This window comes from Artemia sp. Qi Xiang Cuo, chromosome 1, assembly GCF_049724085.1.
Source record: "Artemia sp. Qi Xiang Cuo chromosome 1, ASM4972408v1, whole genome shotgun sequence".
NCBI lineage: Eukaryota > Metazoa > Arthropoda > Branchiopoda > Anostraca > Artemiidae > Artemia > Artemia sp. Qi Xiang Cuo.
This window is the reverse complement of record NC_142794.1, coordinates 8,988,249-9,013,025: the sequence shown is the minus strand read 5'-3', so window position 1 is coordinate 9,013,025 and position 24,777 is coordinate 8,988,249. Positions and strand designations below refer to the sequence as shown.

General features: G+C 35.4%; 1 protein-coding gene across 3 annotated transcripts in view; it reads right to left on the bottom strand.

The window, feature by feature from the left end:
- LOC148955988 (protein eva-1 homolog C-like) overlaps window positions 1-24,777 on the bottom strand; it is a 163,073-nt gene that overhangs the window by 75,972 nt on the left and 62,324 nt on the right. For all 3 annotated transcript variants that reach the window (XM_089088568.1, XM_089088614.1, XM_089088490.1), the window contains exon 2: window positions 19,755-19,957. In XM_089088568.1, coding sequence (XP_088944694.1) covers window positions 19,755-19,957 — 203 coding nt within the window. The remainder of the gene's footprint in view (window positions 1-19,754; window positions 19,958-24,777) is intronic.

Below are 24,777 nucleotides of genomic sequence, written 5' to 3'. Positions count from 1 at the left end.
TCTAGGCTAAAACTCTAGACTCTTAAGTAAAACTAAACTAAACTAGAACTCTAATTAAAACTCTAAGCTAAAACTAAACTAAACTAGAACTCTACCTGTGACACTCAAAGGTAAAAAATCAAACTCTTAACTAAAGTTAAACTAAACTAGAACTCTAACCAAAAAACTCTAAGCTAAGACTCTAAGCTAAAACTCTAAACTCTTAACTATTTCTAAAATAAACTAGAACTCTAACAAAAAATATAAGCTAATAATATAAGATAAAACTCTAAACTCTTACATAAAACTAAAATAAACTAGAACTCTAAAAAAAACTCTAATATATGACTATAATGTAAAACTCTAAACTATTAACTAAAAGTAAACTAAACTAGAAATCTAACTAAAACTCAAATGTGAGATATCAAACTCTTAACTAAAATTAAACTAAGCTAGAACTCTAACAAAAAACTCTAAGCTAAGACTCTAAGCTAAAACTCAAAACTATTAACTAAAACTAAGCCAAACTAAAACTTTAAGTAAAACTCTAAGCTATGACTCTAAGCTAAAACTCTAAATTCTTAAATGTAACTAAACTAAACTTCAACTCTAACTAAAACTAAGCTAAGACTCTAAGCTAAAAACTCTAAACTCTTAACTAAAACTAAACTAGAGCTCTTACAAAATCTCTAATCTAAGACTCTAAGATAAAACTTGAAACTCTTAACTTTAACTTAACCAAACTACAACTTTAATTAAAACTCTAAGCTAAGGTTGTAAGATAAAACTACATGTTCTTAACTCTTAAATAAACTAGAATAGAATTAGAACTCTGAATAAAACTATAAGCTATGACTCTAAGCTAAAAACTCTAAACTCTTAACTAAAAATAAACTAAAATAGAACTCTAACAAAAACTCTAAGCTAAGACTCTAAGCTAAAAAACTCTAAACTTTTAACTAAAACTAAACCAAACTATTACTCTAAGCTAAGTCTCTAAGGTAAAACTTCAAACTCTTACCTATAACTAAGTTCTGAGTGAAAAGGATGGGTACTTCAATTTGTAAAATGGGTTTGGGAAGGACATTAAGAAAAGAACTTGTTCTGAAATGCCTTTTGAAAAGTATTTCTTGGTGTTGAGGTATCCAAAAACATGTAAAGTATAGTTGTGAGTGAAAAGGATGGGTACTTCCACTTGTAAAATGGTTTTAGAAGGGACATTAAGAAAGGAACTTGCTCTGACATGCCCTTTGAAAGGTATTTCTTGATGTTGGGGTAACCAAAAAGCTGTAAAGTATAGTTGTGAGTGAAAAGGATGGGTACTTCAACTTGTAAAATGGGTTTAGGAGGGACATTAAGAAAGGAACTTGTTCTGAAATACCTTTTGAAATGTATTTCTTGGTGTTGAGGTATCCAAAAAGCTGTAAAGTAAAGTTATGGGTGAAAAGGATGGGTACTTCAAGTTGGAAAATGGATTTAGAAGGGACATTAAGAAAAGAAATTGCTCTTAAATGCCTTTTGAAAGGTATTGCTTGGTGTTGGGGTATCCAAAAAGCTGTAAAGTAAAGTTGTGATGAAAGGATTGGTACTTCAACTTTTAAAAATGGGTTAAGGAATGACATTAAGAAAGGAACTTGTTCTGAAAAGATATAATAAAGTGCATAAAAAAGTATTAACAAATTGGGGAGGGGACTCTCTGGGGGCCGGGGGAGGGCATTTGGGGGTCGGGGGGGCCCTTTGGGAGCCTGGGGGACCTTTGAGGACCGTGGGCTTCCTTCGGGGTTGGGGTGGGGTATGAGGACCCGTGGGGTATGAGGACCCTTTGGGGTTGGAGTAGAGGACCTTACGACACTGTTCAAATGGAACTTGTGTATTATAACGACCACAGAGTTTCACCCTCAAATCTTTTTCTAAAACCTCTTCTAAAATCATCTTTTAATATGTCTCTAACTGTTTCGCCGAAACAATTCCCTAAAATGTCTGAAACTGTTTCGCCCAAACAATCCCTATACGTAATTTCAGCGAGTTTCTTTTTGTTTTTTGGCATCCCTGTGCTTTCATATTTGAAATTATTTGGAAACCCTTTCGTGAATCAATCACTTCATCGCTAAGATCAAAAAATTCACTCGGAAACAATTCTCTTGGTAGAACTCCAAAGACATTAATAGACATTCGCTTAGGAACAATTCTCTTTGGAAACAACAAATTAATTCCCCTTTCGTGAATCAATAATTCCCCTTAGAAACAACAAATTAATTCCCCTTTCGTGTCAAATCAATCAATCATGACATCATCTGTCACGTGTGATCTAAACTTTGCCTCGTAGACAATTCTGGTCGAACTCCAAAGACATTAATTAACTTGACGTCATCTGTCAGACATTAATTAACTTCCCCGGAAACAATTTGATTAATGACTGACAGCACAGGTGTGTGTGTGTGTGTGTTGCTGTGTGTGTGTAAAGAGGTCATTGACCCCTTTAACCACGTGCTCTCCCTAATGACTCTATGCCTATATATGGAGTCCCCCCTGGAGTCAATAAGGCATCTCTACTAATAATTTGGGAAGGGAATGTTTTGAATTCAATTAAAGTTTGGGGGTTTAATGAGAAGGGGATAAGCCAAATTTGGGAAATTTAACTTAAAACAAGGGGGAGAATATGTAAAGTATTTAACATCAATTCGAGAAGCTTTTCCGGGTATCTCATTTCTTAGTTAGTTGGGCATTTATGTGTCAACGATAGCGGTCCAGGGGGGAGCTCTTGGGACTAAAGCTAGTCGTGGGAAATGGGTCGTTCCCAGGCCTGGAACTTCCGTTCTAGGAAAGTTATATTCTTGGTTCATTTCTAAAGGCAGTCCATATTTCGCCTTCGTCGTAGCTAGTTGTTCTTGTGCTACCTTATTTTCTCTGTGTGTATTCTCACGTTATTTAATAAAGACCATGTACCAACGTTTATCGTCTATCTTTGGAATTTACGTAAACCATTACATCTGCCAATATAAAAGGAATACAAATAAAAAACTAAAAAGAGGTTTACACTTCTATCAGAAAAACTTTGTATTTTAACTAATTTTTGCTTGTCTTTGGATTTTAAAAATATACAAAATAAATCTTACACAAGGAATCTTGTTTCGAGACCATAAATACTAAAGAAGTCGCATTAGTTTTTGTTGAGCCATTATACATATATAGGTTTCACTTCATATCCCTCTTAAGTTTGCACTTAAGAAATCTAGAATTTTGTCAAACAACCAGTCCAGGGGGTATATTAACTATTAACCTTGATATCTTTGAGAATTTTAGGATAAGAAATATCGTTGTTTATCAAATACTACGCTATATATAGATTTTAGAAACTGAATACATAGATTTTGAATATTTAGACGAATATATAGATATATATAAATTGAATATATAGATTGAATATATAGAATATATAGATTGAATATTTAGACGAATATATAGATTTTAGAAACTGAAGGACATTAAACGAATTTTACATTCACAGTTTAATATAATTTACAAAAATGTATGTCATTCTAAAGATCAGTTTGATTTTGCTAAAATTTGACATTAAATATAGGTTTTACTTCTTAAAACCATTAAGCTTTCCCTTAATATATGTGCAATTTGTTATATAGCTAAATAGTCCGAGCGATATATTAATAATGGTATTCAAAAAATTTATTTATTCTTACGAAAAAATTGATGGTTTTTACATTTGGGAATTTTTTGTAACGCTTTTTTACCTACTGAAGGGGCTAGGAGGGGGTGTATACAAGAAATCGGATTGTAAACATCATCGGGTTAAGGACAGGTTTGCTAACTATGCAAAAAAGGGATTTTCCTTATTTTCCAAGATGGAGGCTCAAAACCTCCCGTTGAGGGTTTTAAGCCACGATAAGTCAACTGGCTATGTCATAATTTGTATTCTCTGGTATTTTGAACCTCTTCGGGCGAAAATTGTTGTTTTGTGGAGCTAAATGACAAAAACCGGTATTTCACTTTGCACAATCTGATTTGTCACTTAAAAAGGTCATCAATGCTAATGAGTCATCCAAAATTTGGCAGTCATTGGAACAATCATGTCATTGTCAGCTGATCATCGGTTCCTGGCATTTTATCTCTCTTTTGGTGGAATGGCACAAAATACCACTTTCCTGTGGCAGGGATCTCCACTTATACTTAAAAAAGGCCCCTTTCAATCCAATTTACCCTCCTGCTAATCCTGACATTACTGCTAAACATTACTAATCCTGAATCAGCTTCAAATGGTAATTTTTGTTCACTAGTATTTTATCAAAACATTCTTTTATGCTCACAGTTTCTATGGGTAGTGATTAATTCTTTGCTAGGTTGCAGCTATCGCTGCAACCTGTGTGCCTGTAACTCAACCCCCGTGCAACTGAACCCCTATGCAACGGAACCCTTCTGCAACTAAACCCGTGTAACTGAACCCCCATGCAACTGAACCTCCTTGCAACTGAGCCCCCGTGTATCTTAGCCCTCGTAAAACTGAACCCTTGTAAAACTGAGCCCCATTTAACTGAACCCTCATGCAGCTGAGCCTCTGTGCAATTTTGACCCGATTTAATTGAACCCCTTTGCAGCTGAACCTAGCAAAGAAAAAAGTGATTCATTCATTGGTAGGTTACAGCTATCGCTGTAATCGGTGTGCGTTAAACGAACCTTCGTGTAACTGATCCTCAATCAACTGAACTCCCGTGCAACTGAATCCCTGTGCAGATGAAAACCCCGTGGAGGTGACCCCTCGTGCAACTGAACAACATTTAACTGAACCACATAGGGTACTTCTTAAATATCCCGACCCCACCCAAGAACTTATATTAGATTAATCGTAATGAAATATATCAAAATATGATGAAAATATAATACTTTTGAAACAAAATTATGCAAGCTCCAACAGAGAATTATGGAAAGCAGGCCACGCAGAACACATTATTTTAAATACCTAATGTGATCACCACTTTATATTAAATATTTAATAAAAATATTATACATCTTGGTTTTTTCAATGAAACTAAGCTATAGCGTACTGCAATACAGACAAATTATTTTTTTTCAGATCTTACAGATCAAAATTCCTGAGTGGGGTTAAGGAATTTAGAAATTACACCCCCCCCCCTTGCAACCGGTGGCGTCGTTAGGAAGAGTAGAGGGGCAGTTGTCCCCAAGTAATTTAGATGTAGCCCTTGCCCCTTGACTCTCCGGATAAGGACCCCTCTTGCCTCTCCCTCCCAATAAAATTCTGGAGCTACGCTCCTGCTTGTAACTGAACCCTACCCTCGTGTAACTGAATCCCCGAGTAGCTGAACCCCTGTAAAACTGAACCCTCATACAACTGAAACCCATGATCTAACTGAGCCTTTGTGCAATTCGACCCCCGTACTCAGTTTTCAGTATTCTACAAATATGAGGCAATATCAGGGGGCAAATGTTTTTTTTTTTAATTATGAAGTAAATGCCTGTCGATATCACTTGTGTGTGAACAGAAGTCTAAAATAAAATTAAAAAAACAGTTTTTTTTCAACTGAAAGCAGAGAGCAACATTAAAACTTAAAACGAACAGAAATTTGTATGTATATGAGGGGGCTGCCCCTCCTCAATACCTCGCTTTTTACGCTAAGGTTTGACTTTTTGTTCCAATTATTGAAAAATGACTCCTGATACACAAGGACCGTTTAACTAGAATAATAAGTTTTTTTTAATTAAAAAACACTTAAGCGTAAAGAGTGAGGTACTGAGGAGGGGAAACCCCCATCTCGTATGCGTAATAATTTCTTTTCGTTTTAAGTTTTAAGGTTACTCCTTACATTCAGTTGAAAAAACTTGTTATTTTATTTGATTTCTGATAGTTTTTTTAATTAATGCCGGGAAATCCAGCTCCCCCTCCGTGGAAAATTCCCTTCCCCCACGAAAACTCCTCCATTGAAAAATTATCCTGCATAAGCACCCCCACCAGAAAATCCCCTCTCCCCCCGAAAATATCTTTATACTTACCAATAGCCAATACTATATGTAAGCATTGGGCAAAATTCATAGCTTGCCTTTCCCTGGGGGCTGTGGGGGGTCAAATCATCCTGAAAGACATAGTAATTAGATCTTGATACCATGCTTAAAAAATGGTAATCTCAAAATTTTAATCGAACAACTTTGGATAAAAAGGGGGAGGTGGAGGGCGGCTAGTTGCCCTCCAATATTTTTGGTCACTTAAAAAGAGTGCAAGAACTTTTGATTTCTGATAAAATGAGCCCTCTTCCTATCTTTTAAGATCAGTGGTTTAATACGATCACCCCTGGATAAAAAACCAAAACAAAAAACAAATAAAAACACGCATCCGTGACCTTCCTTCTAGCAAAAAATTCAAGATTCCATGCTGTTGTTTATAGGAGCTTGAAACCTCTACTGTAGAGTTGTCTGATATGCTGAATCTCGTGGTTTGATTTTCATTAAGATTATTTGATTTTTAGGGAAGTTTCAACTTTTCAAAAATTAGGCAAATTTTCTCAGGCTCGTGACTTTTGATGGGTAACATTAAACTTCATGAATTTTATATATTTCGAATAAGCGTCAAAATTTAATTATTTCAATATATCTATTTATAAGACTATGTTTCTTACAGTTTCGGTTACTATTGAGTTGCATCGCTCCTTACTTACAGTTCGTTACCACGAACTCTTTGATCAGTGTGAAATCGGGAACCCTTTTCGTTAAAATAAAAAAAAATAACAATTTTTTTCAACTGAAAGTAAGGAGCAACATTAAAACTTAAAACGAACAGAAATTATTACGTATATGAGACGGGTCGCCCCTCTCCTCAATACCTCCCTATTTACGCAAAAGTTTGATTTTTCGTTGCAATTATTCAAGAATGACTCCTGAATCACAAAGACCGTCTAATTAGAATAATAAGCTCTTTTAAAAGTGCTAAACAAACTTAAGCGCTAAAGAGTGAGGTATTGAGGAAAGGGTGAACCTTCTCATATACTTAATAATTTCTGTTCGTTTTAAGTTTTAATATTGCTCCTTACTATCAGTTGAAAAACTGATTTTTTTATTTATTTAATTCCTGATTGTTTTTTTAAATAATGCTTGGAAATTTGCCTCCCCCTCCATGGAAAATTCCCTTTCCCCACGAAAAATTCCTCCATGGAAAGATCCTTCCGCGTACCCCCCCCCTCCACCAGAAAAACCCCCACTGAAAAATGTCTGTATAGTTTTCATATATGTAAACAATGAGCAAAGTTCATAGCTTACAGCCCTTCCCCCGAGAACCGTGGGAGGGTCAAGTCTTGCTCAAAGACATAGTAATTAAATTTTTCGACTTTGCTGAAAAAATGGCTATCTCACAATTTGGATCGGGCTACTTTGGGGGGAAAATGACCGTGAGATGGGGGCTAGCTGTCCTCCAATATTTTTGGTTACTTAAAAAAGGTACTGAAACTGTTGATTTTCGACCAAATGAGCCCTTTCCCGATTTTATACTATCGCTGGTTCAATACAAACACCCCTGGAAAAAAAATAAACACGCGAGCAAAATATGCAAAATTCCATATTTTTGTACATAGGACCTTGAAACCTCTACAGTAGGGTCCCCTGGTATGCTAAATCTGTTGGCGTTACTTTCATTAAGATCACTTGATGTTTTGTGGGTTCTTCCCCTTTTTTAAAAACTGGGCCTATTTTTTAGGCTCGTAACTTATGACGAATAACACTAAATTTGATGAATTTTATATATTTTGAATAAACATCAAAACTCGATTCTTTTGATGTATCTTTTGTTTTCAAGACTCTGTTTCCTAGAGTTTTCGTTACTATCGAGCCGCATCGTCCCTTACTTACAGTTCGTTACCACGAACTGTTTAATCTAAATTCACAAAGTTCAGAGATTTTTAACACAGATTTTACTCAACATTCAGGAAAGGTAATTAACCTTTTCCAAACCAAATACTAACGAGCTACGGGCCGAGAATATATCACAAAGTGAAAATAACAAAAAAAGAAAAGTGATAAAAAAAACCATCATAGTATGTAGACTGGGAAAGGGCCAATCGAACTCCCATTAACAGAAATAAAAAAAGAAGAAATAAATCTGGCTTTATTTGTATGTGGAATTCGATTTTCTTTTCTTTTTTGTAACAACAAAACAGATTTTTTCTTAGGGATTTATTTTGTATGCATTTGTTTCGTGACTTTAAGCAATTAGCAATTACAACAAGGCAGAAGATGTAAAGATTCTAACTTGTGTCTTGATCCATGATATCGCCTCATATTTGTAGAAGGCTGAAGAACTGAGTACCGGGGTTAAGTTGCATGAGGGTTTAAATAAGTGGGGTTCAGTTGCGAGCCGGCTCAGTTGCACGAGGATTCAGTTATATTAAGTTTAGTTGCACGAGAGTTCAGTTGCACGAGAGCTTAGTTGAATAGGGGTTCAGTTACATGGTGGTTAAGTTACAAGGGGGTTCAGCTGCTTGGAGTTCAGCAACACGAGGGTTCAGTTGCAGTTAAAACCGCTGTAACCTTGATAAGTCGTTCATAGTAGTTGTACCAGTTCAATTAGCATGTTTGAACCGTCGCAACAGAAAGGTGGTGACTTCCATATATTTAAATGCAACATTTTATACAGTATTTTCTTATCTGAGAAGGATGGTCAAGGAAGGTTATTGTTTTTTTTTTTCTTTTCTTTTTTTGTTTTTTTTTTCGTAAATTGATTAAACTGTTCTTCGTGTTGAACTGTAAGCAAGGATTCACTCAGGTTAATAGTAACAGGAACACAAAAAGATCTGATAACAATTAAAGCATCAAAAAATTCGCTTTTAACGCCGATTCCAAACATATAAAATTCATTAAAATCAAAGTTACCCATCAAAAGCTACAAGCATAATAAACTGCTTGATTTTCAAAGAAGGGGATAAGTATCCCCAAAACGGCAAGTACTCTGAATGAATAGCACATCTTTAGATTCAGTAATTCAGTATATCAAAAAACCCTTATGTAAAGGCTTCAATCTCCTAGCTGCAAACATGTGGTTTTTTTCGCCGGCAAAATATTACGGATGCGCGTTTAAAAAGCCAAATTTTAGCGTAATTAGCGAGGGATTGAGCCCAACTCATATACGGAATAATTTCTATTCGTTTTAAGTTTCAATCTTGCTCTTACTTTCTGTTAAAAAACTTTCTTTTTATTTAATTCCTGGTCATTCTTCAAATCCTGCCCAAGCCTAACTATATGATATAGGGTATCGGCCTCATTAACACCATATTGCCATTAATCAAATCATTCAGTCTATAGCTTATTAGCTATTATACAAATTCTAAACAGGTATAATTAAATTAAAATTTTGAGTTATTTGATGATAGTGCCATTTATATTCAATTAAAGGCACCTAGACCGTCCTAGCCAAGTGGATTGGTGCGCTGGATATAGAATTCTTTGACCGAGAGGGCGAGGGCTCGAATCCTAGTGTATCCAATTATTTGGTTTGGGACGGGGGTCAGTAGCGTGACTCCGTAAGCTCAGCCAGAGTCCACGCAGCTTTAATTGGATACCTGGAGAAATCTGGGGATGGTAATCAGGATGCGAAAAACAGGACGGTTGACCCCCGATCCCCCATTGCACTTTCTGGCTGAAGGGCCAAGAAACGGAGATCAGCCCCACCGATAGAGACTGTAAAGTCCAATGCCGTATTCTTTACCTTTTTTTTAAGGCGACTACAGAAAAGAGAGATGAGGTTTCCGTAACCCTGTTAGCAGATATAAACAGTGACTGAGTCCTATAGTCATCAAGGAGGCACACTTGTGCCTCTATAAAGAGGCGACCCACCACAATGTTAAGCGATTTCAGGTCCTAGAGGTCGCAGAGAGACGGCGGTAATCGCATTTTGTAGCCCAAGCTCAAACTAAGAAACTTGCAAAATTTAATCCTCCTCTGACTTTATCTTCATGGGGTAAACTGGGCCGGAATTTTGGACCCTCCCACCACAGCCCCCCTTTAACGTTGTCCGATTGGGCTGAAATTTAGAAGTTAAGCTTTCCTAGGGCCCGGGAGCTTATCCTCTAAATTTCAGCTCAATCCGATCATTCCGTCCCTGTTTTCAAAAAACCAAATATAGCCACTTAAAATTCATTTCTTTTTTTTTTTTTTAGCCACACCTACAGGCCACAGTTGGCAACGGATCCGGTTGAATGAGGACTCATTTGAATCAGAATTCGACCTGTTAGGGCCTTTTGATATTTTCAGACCGAAAAAATTATCCACCGAATTTATATTTACGAAAAACCTTGTTTTCCTATATTAGCCCATGTTAATTTTTCCGACCACAACCCCCCTTTAACGGGCTGAAATTCGGAAGATAATCTTTCCTGGGGCCTGGGAGCTTATCCTCGCAATTTCAGATCAATCCGATCACTCCTTCCCTGTTTTCCAAAAACCAAATATCAAGTTTTTTGGGAATTTGCTTGCGTCGAAAATAGCTTCCATATACTAAAAAACAATTACTGTTGTGTCTGTATAGTCTAGCGGTTATACTCCCGACTTTCAGGCGGGAAACCTGGGTTCGATTCTCCATCAGAGCAATTTTTTTAATACTGAATTCAAACTTTAAAAAGAAACCCAGTTTCTTTTTTAAATTATTTGAAAAAAAATACGTTTTCTAAAGAGTTAAAGAGGCTGAGTTACAAGGAGCAATAATAAGTAATAAACTGTACAAAAACGTGCAGAAATTATTTGAAAAAAACTACGTTTTCTAAAGAGTTAAAGAGGCTGAGTTACAAGGTCAAACCTTAAAACGTACAGGGATTAGGAGGCACAGTTGGGGGGCTGCTGCCCCCCAAACCCCGCTTTCGCAGCCTTTAAATAAAAAAAAGTTTTTTAAACTGAAAGTAAGGAGCGACATTAAATCTTAAAACGAACAGAAATTATTCTGTATATGAAAGAGGCTGTGCCCTCCTCAACGCCTCGCTCTTTACGCTAAAGTTTGACTTTCTCACAACTCTTTTTTTAAACAATAAAAGCTTTAGCGTAAAGAGCGAGGCGTTGAGGAGGGCACAGCCTCTTTCATATACAGAATAATTTCTGTTCGTTTTAAGATTTAATGTCGCTCCTTACTTTCAGTTTAAAAAACTTTTTTTTTATTTAAAGGCTGCGAAAGCGGGGTTTGGGGGCAGCAGCCCCCCAACTGTGCCTCCTAATCCCTGTACGTTTTAAGGTTCGACCTTGTAACTCAGCCTCTTTAACTCTTTAGAAAACGTAGTTTTTTTCAAATAATTTCATAATAAGAAGAATATAGGGATCTTCGGAAAAAAAGAAGTAATTTTAAAACCAATCAATTGGTCTAAAAGACCAAAAATGAAAGCCATGGAGAAGAGAACTAACATAAGCATAGAATCAACCCAAAAATACACTAATGGTAGCGATGCTACTTGTTTTATCAATGATAGAAATTAAGATTACCAAAATTTTTCTATTTATCTTTTTAGCCTTTCAACTTTTTGTTTGTTAGCATATGTAGAAAATGACTTATGATAAGTCATTTTCTTGAAAATAAGTCTTAGAAAACTTTTTGTTTGCTAGCATATGTAGAAAATAACATGATAAGTCATTTTCTTGAAAATGCTTTACACACAATTATTTTTGGTATCCTTGTTCTCTATAGTTAAGTTTAACTTGTACTTTATTGAGGGTCTGATCGATATCTATAGTATACTGAAACTTTGGATCAAGGAGAGGGGGGAGGGGACTTATTAGGGTTGCAAAAAACCCTTTATCCATCTAAACATGTAAAAGAAGAGGGGAGGGGTAAACCTTTTTTACATCCACATTGACTCGAAGGGTCTCTCACGAAAAGTTGAAAACTGTTCGCCTAAAGAATACTCTTCCTGAAACTACAGTCACCCTTTCTCTCGACAAGACAATACACACCCCCTTATTGCTCTGATGTAACTAAGGAATAAGGCACAGGTCTATAATAACAATCAGTTCTGTATAGACTCGTCTATATATTTAGTGACAAACGTGCTGCAATGTGGTACCATGGCCTGAAACTACATAGATATGTTTTCCATAGATGAAAATTGATTGGTTATCTTATAAATTTTGCTCAATATTGGAGGATGTATGGTAGCGTTACTGCAGTTATCAGTGGAGTATCTACGCTGTATCTTTTATTCCCTTTTTGTTTCTTTTATTTCGGGGAGCGATTCTTTTTTGTCTTAGATTGCTATTAAATTGAACATAATGCTATCTTAAAATGAAAACATTTAGCATATGAGCTAATGAATGAATGAATAAATCAACATAAATATTTTCAAATTGTTAGTAGCTAGGCAATACTTAAAATATTAAACTGCAAATTTTTATATTATAATTTGGAACGATATTACTAATAGTCTACACAACAATCACACTAGTGTGACATTATTGAAGTTTATTTGAATGACAAAATTAAAATTTTTTTGCAGTCAGTGCAACGTCATCTCAGTAGTTTAGCCTATAACACCAACGATGTAATGGCACTGCAAACTATTATTAAAAAAGCGCCATTCCTAGACTGAAAAAGTTGGAGTTTTGATTTTTTTTTTTTTTTGCAGTCAGTGCAACGTCATCTCAGTAGTTTAGCCTATAACACCAACGATGTAATGGCACTGCAAACTATTATTAAAAAAGCGCCATTCCTAGACTGAAAAAGTTGGAGTTTTGATTTTTTTTTTTTGAGGGGTTATTTCTGAAAAGAAAACAAGGTTCATATTTCTTACAGGCCATTTCTTTCAATAGAAACTCGATTTACATATAAAACAGATATTAACACCTATGGAATTGTGCTAGTGTGGAAATATTTGCTTACACATAAATCATTTTGACGCTTCGAGGATGTTGAAAACCATATCATCAATTTCTTTTTAGTCAGTTACATCATATTTAGAGGTAAGCATGGAGGAGGAAGGTGGAAAGAGATATAGAGAAAAAGAGAGAGAGGGGTAAGGAGAGAGAGAGAGGGGGGAGGGGAGAGAGAGAAAGAGAGAGATCCAGTGTCAGTATTCCACTGACGACAAAGGTAATAACTAATTAATAACAGACTATTCATCCTCATTAACAAAGTAAAAGGGGGGGGGGGAAATTCAGTTACAAGATCATTCAAAAATACAAGATCAGTTCACATTACTAATGAAAATTTTCAATAGGCTGAAAATTTTCATTTAATATTTTAGAGCGAGATTACTAATAAGCTATTATCACCCAACAATCACTATAGAGTGACATTACTATAGTCTATTTGGAGTATTTGAAGTCATCTCAGTGATTTAGCCTATAACACCACAACACAACCGTTATAATGGTACATAAAAAAACTTAAAAACAGTTCACGTTATTAACGGTTGTAAGTGAGTATTATTGAGCGAAGTTCTGCTTTAATGGATTTTCCGAATTCGCTATGAATAAAGTTCTCGCTACACACGTATTTAATTTACGATGCAAAGGAATTTGTGCAATTGTCCAATTATTTATTCCTTACAATTATTAATTACTAATCAAATTATTAATTACTTCAAATTATTTATTCATTAGTTATCTGGGTACTCCTGTATTAAACGCGCTCTTTTATATACTGCAATGGAAACCAGTGACGAGAAACCCGTTTTTGACGGTTAAATTAAAGACACCGCTATAGAGTAATGCAATATATAGCGTGGTTTTCATTGCGTTACGATATTTAAACTGTTGTTTTGGGGGGTTTAGGGGGGGGGAGGTACCTAGGTTAGGCTAGGTTATGAAATAATATATGCTATGCTTTACCCAACACCCCCCCCCCTAATGTGCAAATTTATAGCCCAAACTTGTTTATAAACACTGATATATGCATCCTATTTTATTTCATTAGCATTAACCAAACTAGCAGTATATAAAAGAGGACGTTTAATACAGGAGAACCGTTATCTGTTCTATAGGATTTTAATGACATCGAAGCTGTCCAGTGTTGTATTGCGGGATGTTTCATTGCAAAATATTACAAATGTATCCTGTAAAAATTGTAAAAAAAAATGTATAGATAATTTGAAAAGATTATGTGGTGATGAACAATTATCGGCTGTATAACAAGACAACGTGGAGCCTTTGAGGGCTCAAAGATCTTGAATTGTGAGGAAATTGTACATAGGCCTGTATTTTTTTGTCTTCATTGAGCTCCAGATTTTTTTTTTATTTTTTTTTTTTTTATTGCGTAAAAATTTTATTTAAACTTTCTTTAATTTACACGTGTCTTATAGAGTTTATAATGCAATTTTCACAATATATGCTATATTTATGGCCAATAGTGAATAGGCGGGCCAATTCAAAAAAAATATACAGGAGGGGAGGGGGCAAGGATTTTTCAACTAAAGAAATGAAATACAAGAAAGGCAAGGGTAATTTCAAAATCAAGAGGGGGCAAATTTGTCGTATTTTCGTTGTTTTTTTTAATGATTATATAAAAAACTATTACTTTTCAGCGAATTCCCGATAATGTAGCAAGGGGGAAGGGGATTATTATTTTTTCAATTTTAATCCTGTCAGCATGTATTATCTATGCCACCTCTAAACGATTTTTAAAGTCTCATCACTTGGGATAACTATGGAAATTTTTAGGGTTTCAATTTTTTTTCAACACAAAGACATAAGACACCCGATATAGGAAAATATGTGTCTGGCATTAATAGCATACAAAATAATTGAGAAGCTCCACTTTGAAATTTAGTGTTCGTTTTTCATTCATTCTTGTTATTATCAACTCTCTGCAGGCTGGCGTAATTTATATCTAATTTAGGGTTAATTAAGGCCCTAAATAAGCTTATGATACATAGTAAATATCCCATAGCACTGACGTCAAAACTGGGAATAAATAATAATAAACGATCCATTTAGGAGCTATGTTTGCTCAACATAACTGCATAGGTAATTTAACTGATACGGAACGACAAGCATGGCAGAAATTCCGTTCATGTTGAGATTTAATGACATGGAAGCTTAATGAGACCCAGACATCGAGATCTCGTGTCAATAAGTTCTATTCTATTAACTGAATTCATAATTAAGGTTACAAATTAGCTAGTGTGCTAATTGATGATTAACTCGGTTGTTTACACAACTAAAAAATCCATTTGACTGTGGAAAGATTGATCAACTAGAAGTATAGCTTATGAATGTGGAAACTATTTTTTGAATGTTTTCCACCGCAAATGCTCTACTAAAAGAGTGCAAACAAAATTCCATATTGTGTTAAGTCTTTTTTCATGCACTCTCTGATAAAAGCCGCAAGCTCAAACCCCATGTGGCTGATTTCAGAAAATTTAAAAAAAATGTGTTTTAACTAAAAGTAAGGAGCGACATTAAAACTTACTGCGAACCTAAATTATTTTTTATACGGAAAGGGCTGTCCCCTCCTCAGCACCTCACTCTTCGCCTTAAAGTTTGACTCTATGCCCCAACTCTACTTTTTAAAGTGATAAAGCGTAAAGAGCGAGGTGTTGAGGAGGGGGCAGCCTCTTTCATAAACGGAATAATTTCTGTTCGTTTTGAGTTTTAATGTCACTCCTTATTTTCAGTTATAAAAAACTCGTTTAATTTTTAATTTCCAGTCGTTTTTCAAATAATGCCAGTAAATCCATGAGACAAAAAATGATATACACGATTTTTGAAGGCCATGTGGCAAAACTAATCCACAAAGAAGTAATAAATCAAATTATTTTATATGACGATAATGCAAATTAACTTTTGTTCTTGAATTTCCAAATTTCCTATGTGCTTTTGGTTGTTTTTTTTTCTTATAGTCAAGGACTGCAATTTTTCTATTATTGTTATATTTTTCATTATAAGCTGGTTGTTCGATTACTTAAACTGTTTTTAAAATATTCAAATTTGACTTGGTTAATTTTCTGAAGCTGGCATCATAACATAATGGAAAATTGGTCAAGGTTAGACCAAATAAATAAATCTTGGAAAAATTTTCTTTAAGCTTTAGACTAAATGAATAAATTTTTGAGAAAGAACTTAACTATGCTTTACTCCCCCCCCCCTAATGTCCCATAGATTTTTCCATGTATCATTCTTGTTTTCACCCTGCACCCATAATTTGAATCAATGATGAGAAAACCAAGAAACAGAAAAACACAGAATATATAAAATTTTGGGCTATATATTTCCATACAAAGGAGAGAAGGGGGAAATAGAAGAGAGGTCTTCAAAATGTGTTAAGAACAATTTTTTGACTTGTTATGAAGTAAGAATTATTTTCTTAACATGTCTCCTTCACAAGAGCCTAAATTTTGGCTAATACCACTGATTTGTACTGCAAAAAAAATACCAATTCAGAAAAAATTAAAATTTAAATATATAGCCTTAGGCATTACCTGGCCCATTAACGGATTTTCAGGGAAATCAAAATTATATATTGAAGCAATGTCCAATCAGGAATCAGATAAAGCTACTTTTTTGTTACCACAATGCTTATTTCATATTCAGGATCTTGGATTAAGATCACCATGTTGTCAAAGGGTTTAGCTGCATCTTTGAACAATGACAAAGGCCTTGTTATTTATAGGACATAAATAAGATACAAATTAAAGTAATATACTATTTTGTTCCTAATTTATTTTTCTTTTCAAACATAACAGGTCTAGTCACTGATGTTGATAGCCTGACCTATGTATAGTTTTTATTTAGTGCATTAGGGAGGTTGCCCCCTCCTCAATACCTCACTCTTTACGCTAAAGTTTGACTTTTTGTACCGATCTTCAAGAACTATTCTTGAAACACAAAGGCAGTTTAATTACAAGTTCTTTTAGAAGTACTTTAAGTAATTAAGAAGTTCTTTAAAAGTACTAAAGAACTTTAGCGTAAAGAGCGAATTTTTTTTTCCGTTTTAAGTTTTGATGTTGGTCCTTGCTTTCAGTTGGGAGAACGTGTTTTTGAATTTAATTTCTGATATTTTTTCAAATAATACCAGGAAACCAAGCTTCCCTTTATGGAAAGGTCTCTCTCCCACAGAAAGTTCCTCAAAGTAAAGCTCTTCTTACCTAAAATACCCCCCACTGACCCATCTGGAGAACATCCCCCCACGAGCTTTTTCCATCCTGGGTGACAACCCTCTAGGGACATTTCTCGTGGACGTTTTCAAATCATATAGGAAATCCCCCTCCTTGGAAAATTTTCCACGGAAATACCACCATCTCAAACTGTACCACAAGTCCATAGGCTATTAAATAAAGATTTTTTTTTAATTGAAAGTAAGGAGCGACATTAAAACTTAAAACGAACAGAAATTATTCCGTATATGAAAGGGGCTGTCCCTCCTCAACGCCACGCTCTTTACGCTAGGGTAACTGCCTCCAGGTAAGTTATAATGTTGCTAAACTCTAGGATGATAATTTGAGAGAAACTTTCCAGGAACAGTTAAATACTAAATAGAGAGTCTCAAATTTGATAATGAGGAAGATGGATGGAATAATATTAGGAAAAAAATTTGTGAAGTTGCTAATGGTGTCTTAGGGAAGAAAGTTAGGACCACAGCTAGGAATATTAGTGAAAAGCTTTATGTTTAGTAGAGAAGAGAAAGGGCTTGTACAAGAATTAGCTGAGTGATAGATCATATGAAAAGAAAACAAATGTAAAGAAAGTGAAGAAAGCATTACAATATGAATTAAGGAGGTGTGAAGTTGAGGCCTTCGATAAAATTGCCGAGGATCTGAAAGATGCAGCTAGTCGGCACAATAGTAAAATATTGTACTAACATGTTAATAAATTAAGAGGGAGTAGTCAATCTGGACATGTCCCAGATAAAGACAGGAATGGGGCAATAATTAGTGATACGCAAAGAGCTAAAGAGAGATGAGGATAACATTTTAAGAATATGCTAAACCCAGATAGAATTACAGGGAAAGATAAAGAGGAAAACCAAAAAGTTTGTGATATCTTGGATGTGAAGGAAGATTTGTTTTGTCAGGGAAAATTAGCGACAGTACTAAAAGGATTAAAAAATAATAAGACTCCAAGTGCTGAGAGTGTAGTAAATGAGTTTCTTAAATATGACGATTCTGAGGTTAGAAAAAACCTACTGAAGATTATAAATATCATTTTTGAAAAAGAAGAAGTACCTAGCGATTTTAGGAAAACCTTAACTAAAGTACTGTATTTGAAAGGCGATAACAGTGAGCGTGGTAATTATCGAGGCATTAGTCTGATCTCTGTACGAAGCAAATTACTTTGTTATATGATACTTTTTAGGCTGAGAGATGCTGTAGACAACGTTTTAAGAGAAGAACAGTGCGGTCTTTAGAAAAAGTAGAAGATGTGTCAACCAAATTTTCACTCTTAGGTTAAAAATTTATAAGTTCCTTAATTATTAAACACCTTTTGTCCTCGGTTTTATAGTTTATGGGCAATCGTAAGATTCTGTTAATAGAAGAGCTTTAGCAAAGGTTTTATCCTTGTATGGTAGACTAGACAAATACACTAAGGTGATTAGTGTACGAGAATAACACTGCTGCAGTTAAGGTAGGAAATGAGGTTAGCAGCTGATTTCGTATTAAATCAGGAGTTAAACAGGGTTGTGTTTTACCACCCTTTATATGGATAATTTTGATGGATTTTATTTTAAGAAGCACAGGAAAGGCAATGGGAGACCATGGAATCAAATGGGGAGGGAAAATTCTCCTGGACTTAGATTATGCTGATGATTTAAGCATCCTAGATGAAAGTGTGAGCAAAATAATTGAGCTTTTAGAGGTTTTGCAATTTCAGAGCCCTAGAATAGGTTTGAAAATAAATGTTAAGAAGACTAAGTCACTAAGGCTAGTAATAAGTGAAGACTAAAAGGTGACATTGTGTAACGAAAAGATTGATCAGGTGGATAGCTTCACTTACCTTGGTAGTATCATTAGTGAAGACGGTGGGAGCAGTGAAGATGTTAAAAGTAGAATAGCCAAGGCTCAGGTTGGGTTTTTTTACAGGTAAAAAAAGGTTTGGAAGAATAGGAAGGTAAGTCTACGAACCAAGATTAGAAGCTACAGTGATGACAATGGTCAAATATGACTCTAAAGCGTGGGCACTCTGAAAAGCTGATGAAGACTTGCTAAATGTTTTCCAGAGAAATTGTCTACGGATTCTTCTGGGTACCCAGCTGACTGACCGTATTTCAAACAGTAGGCTGTGCAAAAAGTGCGGTTCAATCCCTCTTTCTAGGGCTATAATGAGAGAAAGGCTGAAATGGCTAGGGCACGTTCTGCTGATGAATGATGACAGATTGCCAAAGATTGTCCTTTTCGGTCAGCCGTCTAGGGCTAAACGGAAAGGAGCTCTTCCACGGTTGGCGTGGGAGGATGTCATAAACAAAAACCTAAAGGAAATGGGAACTTCCTGGGAGGGTGTAAAGAGGGAGGCTCTGAACGGATTGGGCTGGAGGAGGAGCTTGTGTTGGCCTCAGGCGGCTTGATGCTGCGGTGAGTTATTAGTAGTAGCAGTAGTTAAATGCAGGACTAAGATTATTGGAATAACCAGGAATACAGTCAAAATTTGCAGGAGATTGGCCGATTGGACATTCCCTCTTTTTTTTTTCTAAAACTGATTAATATAGGTAATATCATGAAAAGAATGGATGTCATCAATTAAGGTCCAAAATAGTCAATGGATTCTTGAAATAAGTACCTTGACACCGTACTACTAATTAAAAACTAGCTAATTGACTATCCTTTTTGGTTGCAATCAAGAAAAGACAGTACTTTAATTACCTGCATATTACTAGTTAATTGACAGTTCTCGTAGTTTCGTCTTGGATTGCTGAAATGACTTGCACAAACAAATACATCAGATGACACCCGAACATGTTGAGCAACCTGTATATTGACAACTGTTCCAGTGGGACACCTCAAATCAAGGTCCTGCCCCTCACAAGCAGCTGTCTGAAATGTTCTTAATGTTCCTGATAACAGGGCTGAAAATAAATGCAGAACCTCTTAATATTTTAAATACAAAACTTTTCTTTTTGGAAAAAGTTTCTCCAATTTTGAGAATATATACTTGGAGAAACAGAAAGTTTAATTGTAAAAATTATGACCAGAAAAGATTGCGTTCATTTTACAGGCTTAATATTTATAAAGAATTAAACGAGCTTGAAAATTGGAGTCATTTGTCTTTTCAGAAACTGCAAGTCATTGTTAGTCTAGATTTATCTCCCATTGTTTAGTCAAACCTAGGGATTAGTTACCCTGGTTATATAAGGTAGTACCATCTTTCCCTCTAGAAATAATCAATAATATATTTAGCTCTCAAAAAATAAATCTATAGAATTTAAGCACGCTTTCCCACACAGACGCATGGGATAGAAATCTCTTTTTTTTCTTTTTGGTACTAGACTAAATAACGGTAATTGACAGTGTTTTCTTCATTTTTAATAATTGATCTCTGATCAAGCCCGTATCCAAGTCTTTTGTTCGCGGGATGGGGTGCTATTTCCGCTTGTGTGTGTTGAGAGGGGGAGGGGGGGTAAACTTTATAAAACACTACAAATATTTCTTTATACGTGCTTTTGCTACTTTTTATGAGTCATGCCAAAATTGCGAAGGGGGAATACAAACCAGGTAGCCCCCGATGGATACAGCGATTTTTCTGATGAAAAGTAATGGAAAACAAAAAATCAATTGTTCTTTGTTAACAAACCCATATCCAGGCACATACGTGTAGTTTTTCTATAGAATACAACTTAGGAACAGCACAAAAAGAGGTCAGTACAAGAGAATACTCTTTTTGATCATTAACCTAGTTTGCTTATGGTCTAATTGGACCTGTTCAACGCGAAGAATATCCAGTATTCTCCCTTAAGAACTTTCCTGCCCTTATTCATTTCTACATATTTGTAAAGCCATATATGTCGTATATTTGCAAAGCCATATTTACAAAGCCATATATGTCGTATATTTGCAAAGCCATATTTGCAAAGCCATATATTTCATATTTTTGTAAAGCCATATTTGCAAAGCCATATATATCGTATATTTGCAAAGCCATATATGTCGTATATTTGCAAAGCCATATATATATCGTATATTTGCAAAGCCATATATGTCGTATATTTGCAAAGCCATATATGTCGTATATTTGCAAAGTCATATATGTCGTATATTTGAAAAGCCATATTTGCAAAGCCATATATGTCGTATATTTGCAAAGACATATTTACAAAGCCATATATGTCATATATTTGCAAAGCCATATATGTCGTATATTTTCAAAGACATATTTGCAAAACCATATATGTCGTATATTTGCAAAGCCATATATGTCGTATATTTGCAAAGCCATATATGTCGTATTTTACGATCGTGGTGCATAAAGTTATATACTCTATGTACACTCTATATATACTATAAATACTCTATTTACTCTTATATATTCTATGGTCGCCATCGCCAGTTCCACGCCTCCAAAGACACTGGAAGAGGGATTCCAATTAATAAAAGAAAGTTTAGTCTATTTTCCAGCAGCAGTAGCTTGGACCATTCAACAAATGAGAAATCTTTATCGTCCTTTTTATTTTTGAAGTTTTCCTTTATTTCTAAGAAAGTTTTAGCACAAAGACTATGATCTTTTCTTCTAATAGGAGCAAAACAATTTTACTAAATAGAAAGGAACAGAAAAGTTCGTGGTCTTTTGTGCAGCCAGAATTTGAGAAAAAACAAGTTTTTCAGAAACGCAGTCTGAAAAGGCAGCTTTAAGATTTCAGAGAACAAAGGGAGAAAACGACATATGATAGAGGACAAATAAAAATTACTGCAAACAGGAATTTGGAACCCCCCCCCTAAATATTCTAATGTTGTTTTGTAATTTGGGCTTTACTGAAAACAAAAAATACTTACAAAACTTAGAATTATAGCATACAACAATAAAAAAGAACTATATTGTAAAATCTTAAATATTGAATTGCTCAGATTTTCAGGAATTAATGCTACTGTATATTGAATATTCAATGTACATTTTGAGCCAATCTTCTAGAAGCAAAACTCCTGTTTGTAGTAACATCGGTTTGTTTTCTGCTTGGCTTGAGTATTCATTTTTCACAAGCCCTCCTTTTCCATAGAATATTTGCTGAAATAATTACCAATTTACAGTATTTACGGTCCTTCTCCTGGGACCTCTGGGTATCATCTCATCTCCTGATGTATATTTACTAGACCTTTCAACTATTTTGAACAACATTTCTATCTCACAATTTTTATCGAATGTCTTCAGAGGGGACAGGGAGTATGTTAGAAAAAGGGCATAGAAGACAGGTTGGTTGCGTTCCGGTCACTTTTGACTCTTAAAAAGGGCACTAGAATTTTCAGTTTAGTTACTATAGCCGTTTCTGAGATATTGCAAATACACCTTTTGAGAACCTCGGTGCATATTGTGTCTTTTGATTTAGATCAACTATCCCTCTCAACATTCCCTAAAAGTTTCACCTTAATACCGTTAGTCGTTCATGAGGTATTTTTGGCGCGTCCTTTTGACAACCTGGATGTGCATATTGTAATTTCGTTTGGTTTATCTTGCACCTTAGCATTCCCTGAAAATTTCAACCTAATGCTCTTATTCATTCTTGAGATATTGAAAATATAGCTTTTTTACAACCAGGATGTTGATAGGGTATTTTAATTTAGTTCGATATCCCCTAAGATTCTCTAGAAGTTTCAACTTAACGCACTTTTGATGTTCCTGAGTTATGGCAGAATGCCCTTTTGATATAATGAATGCACATAGTTTTTTTTTATATTTTTTTAACATGCTTCTCAATATTCTCTGAAAATTTCAACTTATTATTCTCAGCCATTCCCGAAGATTTGAATTCAGCACTTGCTTTGGATACCAGGTTCTTAATCTGGATATGCAGAGTGTCTTTGAATTTAATTAAACATTTTCTGAAATTTCCAACTTTATAATCTTAGCCATTGAAGAAATATCGCAGATACACGCTTTTGATAACCTGGATGAATGTAGTGTCTTTCGATTTAATCATAGTTTCCATTAAAGGTTCACGCTGATGACTTTAGCTATCTAAGAAAGATTGCAGATGCGCCCTTTTGACAACATGGATGCATATGGTGTCATTTGTTCTAATTCAACATCGCCCCTAGCATTCCCTGAAACTATAACATTCCCTGAAACATGTTAATACCCTTAATCACTCCCGAGATTGTTCAGATACGCACTTTTCATACCTGGATACATATAGTGTATTTTGATTTAGTTCGACACCCCTCTTAATATTCTCTCAAAGTTTCAGCTTCATACCCTTAGGTACCTTCATATCCTGAGATATTGCACAAGCCCCCTTTTCCATTATAAAACATGTTATTTGACGACTGCCAACCTACATTACTTACGGCCCTTGGGCAGGGACTGTGGAGGTCTTGCCCTTCCTGAAGACATTTATTGGAGCTTTTAACTATTTTGAAATATATGGCTATCTGAAATTTTGATAAAATATTTCTGAATGGAAAGTGAGGCCTGTTAGAAAAGAAAAGCACGAGAGGGGCGCTAGTTGCCCATCGATTGCTTTTGAATCCTGAAAATGGCACCAAAATTTTCAATTCTCAAAAGGATCACCCCATCCAAAGTTTCTGCGTCCACCCCTTCCATATGAAGGCTGTTGATTTAATTCTGTAACTCGGTCAAATTTTCCTGAAAGTTTCAGCGTAATCCCTAGTAATTCCTGAGATATTGCCAAGCCCTTTTTTCCATTATAGCCTAAAACATATATTCAAAAGACTGTCAATTTACATTATTTACAGCCTTTACCACAGAGCCTGTAGGGGAAACCCCAGAGGCATATTCGTTGGGCCTTTCGACTATTTTGAACAAAATGGCTACCCGAAAATCTTGATCGAATGTCTTTTGAGTTGACATGGGGTCGGTCAGAAAAGAAAGTTAAAGGAAGGGGACTTGTTGGATTTTGATTAATTTGGGCTCTTAAAAATACATTACAAGTTCCAATTCACAATCAAATGAGCCCCCTCCAAAGTTCCTAGGACCACCCTTTTCATATAAAGTAGCTCATATGAATGTTGTCTTTGACAAAGAAAATATTTTTCTGCAATGGGAGCTATCACCTAACAAATATATTTAGGCTTAACTCCTACAGCACTAGAGTTGTTGAATTTGATTAAAGGACTTTAAGATTTTTCGAACAGTTCGGGGTAACGAACTGTAAGTAAGGAGCGATGTGGCTCAATAGCAATTGAAACTATAAGAAACAGAGTTTTGATAAAGATTGTATCAAATTTAATGGTACCCATCATAAATTACGAGCCTGAGAAAATTTGCCAAATTTTTGAAAAAGGGAGAAACGCCCCAAAAGCATCAATTTATCTTAATGAAAATCACTCCATCAGATTCAGCATACCAGAGAATTCTACTCTAGAGGTTCCAAGCTCTTATGTAAAAAAAAAATGTGGATTTTTTTTTTTTTTGCCAGAAGACAGATCATGGACGCGTGTTTATTTAAATTTTTTCCCAGGGGGGATCATATCGAACCAGTAATCGTAGAAGATCGAGTCTTAGAGGATGACTTAGCCTTTCAGAATCATCGGTCAAAGGGCTGCAAGTTCTGAACTTTGCCATGGTTTACGTGGTTCTAGGTGTTTACCCCCCCCCTGACGATTACTCTTTCCGGAGAATACCCCCCTGCGGATAATACCCCCTCGCGGAAAATACACCCCCGGAAAATGACCCCTGTGGAACATACCCCCAGGACATACCCACCGGAAAATACCCCCC